Raw genomic sequence first — 6,196 nt, 5'->3', positions numbered from 1 at the left:
AAACCCTATGAATGTAATGAATGTGGGAAAACTTTTGTCTATAAGGCAGCTCTCGTAGTACATCAGAGAATTCACACAGGGGAGAAACCCTATGGATGCAATGAATGTGGGAAAACTTTCTCTCAAAGGACACACCTCTGTGCCCATCACAGAATTCACACAGGAGAAAAACCCTATGGATGTAATGAATGTGGGAAAACTTTTGCTGACAATTCTGCCCTCAGAGCACATCAGAGAATTCACACAGGGGAGAAACCTTATGAATGCAGTGAATGTGGGAAAACTTTCTCAAAGACGTCACACCTCACAGCACATCTGAGAATTCGCACAGGGGAGAAACCCTATAAATGTAATGAATGTGGGAAAACTTTCTCCCAGAAGTCATACATTAGTGCACATCAGAGAATTCATACAGGGGAAAAACCGTATGGATGTAATATATGTGGAAAAACTTTTGGCCATAATTCAACCCTCAGAGTACATCAGAGAATTCACACAGGGGTGAAATCCTATGAATGTAATGAATGTGGGAAGACTTTTTCGCAGAAGTCACACCTCAGTGCGCACCTGAGGATTCACACAGGGGAGAAACCCTATGAATGTAATGAATGTGGGAAAGCTTTTGCCCAAAATTCAACTCTCAGAGTACACCAGAAAATTCACACAGGAGAGAAGCCGTATGAATGTAATGAATGTGGGAAAACTTTTGTCCGGAAGGCAGCTCTTAGAATACATCACACCAGAATTCACACCAGAGAGAAAATCCTTGCATGTAATGAATTTGGAGAAGGTCTTATGAAGGAAGTCCTCCCTTATTAGATAACTCACGCAGTGGAGAAATCCATGTCACATAGACTGGGAAATACTCCCCTTAACCATTTCCTTTTCCGTTAGACACGTAACTTGTCTTAATTTCCCCATCTGTTGTTCATTCAGGTTGGGCTGGTCATGGAATGTGAATACTACTAATGTGTATCACACTCCAGCCTGGCCCTTAAAAAATTACCTCACATTCATCCTGGCCTCTGTTAAACTGTAATGGAGATGGTTTCTACCACAAACATGGGTGCTGTGTATTTAACATGATGAGGCAAAAGAAGCCAAAGCCTTTAGCTGGGTGGAACAGAATTCTCCACTTCTAGATCTTCACCAGTTGGCTCCCCCACCCCCCCAGGAAGATTTATGCTTGTATTCTGTTGAGATCTTATGTGTTTAGGTCTATTTGTCAGATATCCAAAGCTTAGTCAACTCTCTGATAAAGTAGGATAAAACTGTATGAATATAATTAATATGTGAAGATTCGTGAGAATTCATCTGCTCACAGTACATCAGAAACTCCACACAGAGATGTCAACATCCTAAAAGATCAGAGGCCTTCACTGAAAATCAGAAATCTTGGGAAAAACAAGAAAGCCTTTATTTACCATAAGTGAATCCTATTGGACATCAAATTATTAAGATTATTCTAAAGTCTTACAAATATTTTGAATGTGTGTCATTTTAAACAAATATTGGAAGTTTATTTTATATCAGATAGGTTTTTTTGAGGAAATATATCAGTTTCAGAATTGTGGATAAAATCTTCACCTGGAACTGATACAGCAACGCTTGTGGTTTTGTTTGTAATATCTAAAGTTTTATAGAAAATACATAAGAAAAAGTTTATAGGCAAACTCATTGAACAATGCACAGTTTTTAAATGGAGGAATAACTTGAGTTCTGTGAAGAGCACCAATAAATGTGTTTGTGAGTAGTCTCTGAGCTATGTTGTGCCTCTGTGTGAGTCTATATGCCAGATGATTCATTATTACTGGTGAGTTCTAGTAGGAGGCAGCAGTTAGTCCTGCTCTGGACCTGCCCACTTCTCTCTTCTGAGTGACTGTTTATGTAACTTCTGTTGGCTTTTCTCACATTGGTGCTTTTGGATTTTGTCCAGCCTGCTATGTCTGAATATTGATCTACCTGTTTTTCTACATATGTAGAGATCCATATATTTCCCAATATCCTTATGCATTTTTATCTGTCTTTCTGGTGAATGTTCATTCTCCCATATTTTTTTACTTCCATTTTATCCCAGTCTGCTGGTTCATGTTGAACTGAGTCACTGTAAAACAAGGCATCTCCCCAGCCCTCTAGTATGCATATGGCCTAAGCATCCTGTCTGGGATCTTCAACATCATGATACCTGCTCACATTGTGCAGTATGGTATTTTTACCCTGTTAGGACAGCAGATTCTGGAATGGCAAGGAAAAGAGTTACTTCATGCCAGAAACAAAGCACTGATACTGAAAACAGACTATACTTTTGGGAAAACAATATAGTGCAGTATTGTTTTAGCGGATAAAACATTTGGTCACTTTGTTCTCATTTCAGGTTACCAGGTACAGTCAGCTCAGAGAACAAAGTAAGCAAAATCCTCATTTAAAAACCCTGAACTATTAATAATTTTTTCCAACTCTGGGCTTATTGATTTCTACATGCTTTATCCACCCTGAAATCTGGAAGAAAAGGCACCTCCAGATATATAGCCAAGGTCTGCTTACCTAGAAGAAAGATCACTTGAGCCATAAGCTGGTAGAAATACTTAAATGGTAATTTTGATTAATTACTGGAAGCTGAATGTGAACTAGTTTTGGAGAGAGGAACTTCTGAGGATTGTAGATACAGTGAGGCCCCCACACTTTACTATGGTTTACCTCCAGAAACCCCACCAGGGCGTCACTGTGGAGAGCTGACGCATACCTCCTTGTGGCTCTGATAGGAGGAGTCAACGGGTAATCATTGTGAAATACACCCAGAGCTTTTTCCTTAGCAAAGGCCTACTGTCAAGGAAAAAGATTGCCAAAGGTTTTCCTAGCTAGGAGAAGAGGATTCTTCCCACTCCAGGCCCTACTCCAGCCCCTACTTCAGCCTTCCTGTATAACCCAAGGGGGGAGAAAAACCTGGTCAGCAGTGGTGAGGATTTCAAGGAAAGAGATAGTGAATGCTACAGCCTGTGAAGTTAATAATAGAAGAGGAGGGAAAAGGCATTTCACTGGAGAAGGGTCAGAAACACTTGCAAAGTCACAGTCTGAGACACAGGTGAACCATTAGACTGAGATTTAATTGGTACATTAGGGAGCACTCTCTTCTTCCCCCCATACCTTACCACTGTACTAACAGGAATTTTATATAATACCAGTGGATTACAGCTGTAAGATACAGACTCCCTCTGAGGAGTAGTAATTAGGGAAGCCCAAAGTCAAGAAGAGACAAAGATAGGGACACTAGAGTAATTTGAAGCCCCTGGTATCTATAGCTACAACAAAACTTATACCTCCCAACTCCTAGCCATAAATCTTCACACTACAGGCCTATGTACCTCAGTTCCTGTTACCTGATACAGCATGTCTGGCTTTCAGCAAAACATTACAAAGCATGCCGAAGGCAAGAAAAATGATTTGAAGAGACAAAGCAATCATTGGAAACAGATACGGGTATGACACAGATGTTAGAGTTATCAGATAATTAAAAACAACTATGGTTATTATGTTAAGGATGCTACTGGAAAAAATAGATGATGTACAAGAACAGGTGGGTAATGTAAGCAGAGAGATGGAAACTAAGAAATAAAGGAAATGCTACAGATAAATACAGTAATAGAAATGAACACCTTTAATGAGCCTATCAGTACACTTGAGACTGACAAAGAAAGAATCAGTGAAGTTAAATATAGGCCAATGCCATGTTTTTATGCAAATAATGCACGCCTTCTACATTTGTTTACCAACTGCTCCCTCCTCGTGAGGTATTTTCATAAGTGTGCTATGCTGATTTTTTTTTACAGGAACATGTAAAAAATTTGCACAGTGGCACTTATGAAAATAGCTCTTGGGGGAAGGGAGAGGTTGGCAAACAAACATAAAAGGCGTGTGTTATTTGCTTAAAAATGCAGTAAAAGTTTCTGAAACTAAAATGAGGAGAAAAAGAATGAGAACAACAAGAAAAAAACAACCCAGAATGTACTAGAACTGTGGAACAATATCAAAAGGTGTAACAATATACATAATTGGAATACTAGGAAGAGGAAAAAGGAGAGAATGAAACAGAAGAAAAGTTTGAAGTTATAATAGCTGAGGACCTCTTAAAATTAATGACAGACACCAAATCACTGATACAAGAGTCTCAGGGACATGAAGCATGATAAATGCCAAACAAACAACAAAACCAAATCTAGGCAAGTATTTAAACTGCAGAAACCCACTGACAGAAAATTTTGAAAGAAGCTAGAGGAAAAACACACCTTCCCTACACAGGAAAAAGGGTAAGAATTACAGCAAGCAAGAAGAGAGTGGAGTGAAATAAAGTATTGAAAGAGAAAAACCACCAAACCTTAAATTCTCTACCCCCTAAAAAAAATCTTTTAAGATGAAGGAGAAATAAAGACTTTATTTGACAAACAAAAACCGAAGGAATTCATTGTGAGTAGACCTGTCTTGAATAAAATGTTAAAGGAAGTTCTTTAGGCAAAAGGAACATGGCATAGGCCAGAAACAGTGTATCTAAGTAAAGAAAGAGTGTCAGAGAAGGAATAAACGAAGGCAGAATAAAATTCTTTATTTTACTTATTCTTAATCTAAGAGATAACTGATTAAATCAATAATAGTAACAGCGTATTGGATAATTATAGCATAGAAATGAAGTGAATTACAGCAGTGTCACAAGGCATGGGATGGAAGACTTAGGCATACTCCATTATAAGGTACCAGCACTGCATGTAAAGTGATACAGTGTTGTTTGAAGGCAAACTTACATTTTTTAGAAATGTATATTATGAAATGTAGGGTAACTTAAAAATTTTCATAAGAGAAGTATAATTAATCTGCTTAAAAAATAAAAATCATAAAAAGCATTTAAAACCAAAGAAGGCAGAAAATGAGTGGGAAATAAAGAACAAATGCAATGAGTAGAAAACAGCTACAAACATGGCAGATATCAGTCCATCTATATAAATCATCACTTTACATGTGAATGGTCTAAAAAAGTTATTGTAACTGTTGCACAGCAGATTGCCTCAAAATTCTAAGCAGCAGTAAGACTGCTAGGATGAGGATTCCACCCAGTGGCACCAACCACTGTAAGGGTACTGTGTCCATCTAATCTGATCAAGCTGTACTCAGGAGACAGTCACCGTGTTGGCAAACTGAAAGCCTTTTTAATTACTCACAGACAACCATTAGCATACAACAGCAATAGTTCCATGACCAATGGACCCCGTGGCGGGGAGGGAAAACTCTTCTATGTGTGCCCCCACACTCTACACTATAGTCCAGAGAACCAAGGAAGAGTTTTACAATGAATTGGTCCCCCCGTCTCCTGGAAACTGCCTCCGTGGAGATGGAGAACTCTTTTGTGCATGCCTCCACTTTGCATTGTGGATGAGGAACTCTGAGGGCCTTCCTTAATCCAGTTTGCCCTGGCTAGCAGGCAAGTTCAGTGGGATGAAAAGCTCTGCTACATGTCCTCCAACCTGGCACCATAGTCAAGGTACTCTGAAGTCCCTCCCACAGGCTTTTTTATACCTCAGTGTCGGTGTGACTTGTTAAACGGAGTGCAGTGTAGATTTTCCAGCCTGACCACCTGAGGTGGGGAGTATGGTCAGACATTTTGGCACCAGCCTAGAATGGTATCTCTGACTCTGCTGAAAAACATCAGGCTCAGAATGGGGGTACAGTGGTTTGTCCCGAGCCCTAAAGCTTCTAGCAGGGTGAGGAACAGGGAAGACATGCCCACCAGGCATGGCTGCCAGGCTTGTCAGAATGATTGCCTCCTTACAAACTATTCCATATTGGTCAGGAAGGTAGAGAAAGCCTAAGTAGGATAAAGAGAGACATGGAAGCTATAAAATAGTAAAATACCAAAGTCAAACTTCTTGTCTTATCTGTTCTCATTAAGCATGGTTAATTATATAAGCCCACTACCCCCTTGGGTATTGGGGTGGAGGTGTGTCTCCATAGGCTTGTTAACAACCCAAGTGAAAAGGGTGTCTGAACAACACCTGGACACTGTATTTGTGACTACCACAAGCAGGGTTATCAGACATTCCTGAATTGTTGACTTTAGCCAGGATCTCCATCCAGTGGGTAACCAGGTACTTAAAAAACAGGTCAAACACAGACGAGCCAAGTGGGCTCACTGTCTGTAGCCGGTGAACTT

The 6,196-nt window shown here is 39.7% G+C and overlaps 1 protein-coding gene across 1 annotated transcript in view; it reads left to right on the top strand.

Annotated features, from left to right (window-relative positions):
- Nucleotides 1–1,746, top strand: part of ZNF658 (zinc finger protein 658) — an 18,847-nt gene extending 17,101 nt beyond the window's left edge. The window contains exon 6 of the mRNA XM_023738586.1: nt 1–1,746. This exon is cut by the window's left edge and continues 1,496 nt beyond it. Within this exon, the coding sequence (XP_023594354.1) occupies nt 1–819 (819 nt within the window). The 3' untranslated portion in view covers nt 820–1,746.
- The last annotated feature ends 4,450 nt before the right edge of the window (nt 1,747–6,196 follow it).

This window comes from Trichechus manatus, unplaced genomic scaffold (genome assembly GCF_000243295.1).
Source record: "Trichechus manatus latirostris isolate Lorelei unplaced genomic scaffold, TriManLat1.0 scaffold00120, whole genome shotgun sequence".
Classification (NCBI taxonomy): Eukaryota; Metazoa; Chordata; class Mammalia; order Sirenia; family Trichechidae; genus Trichechus; species Trichechus manatus.
Note: the sequence above shows the minus strand (reverse complement) of the source record. Positions and strands in the feature narration are given on the sequence as shown.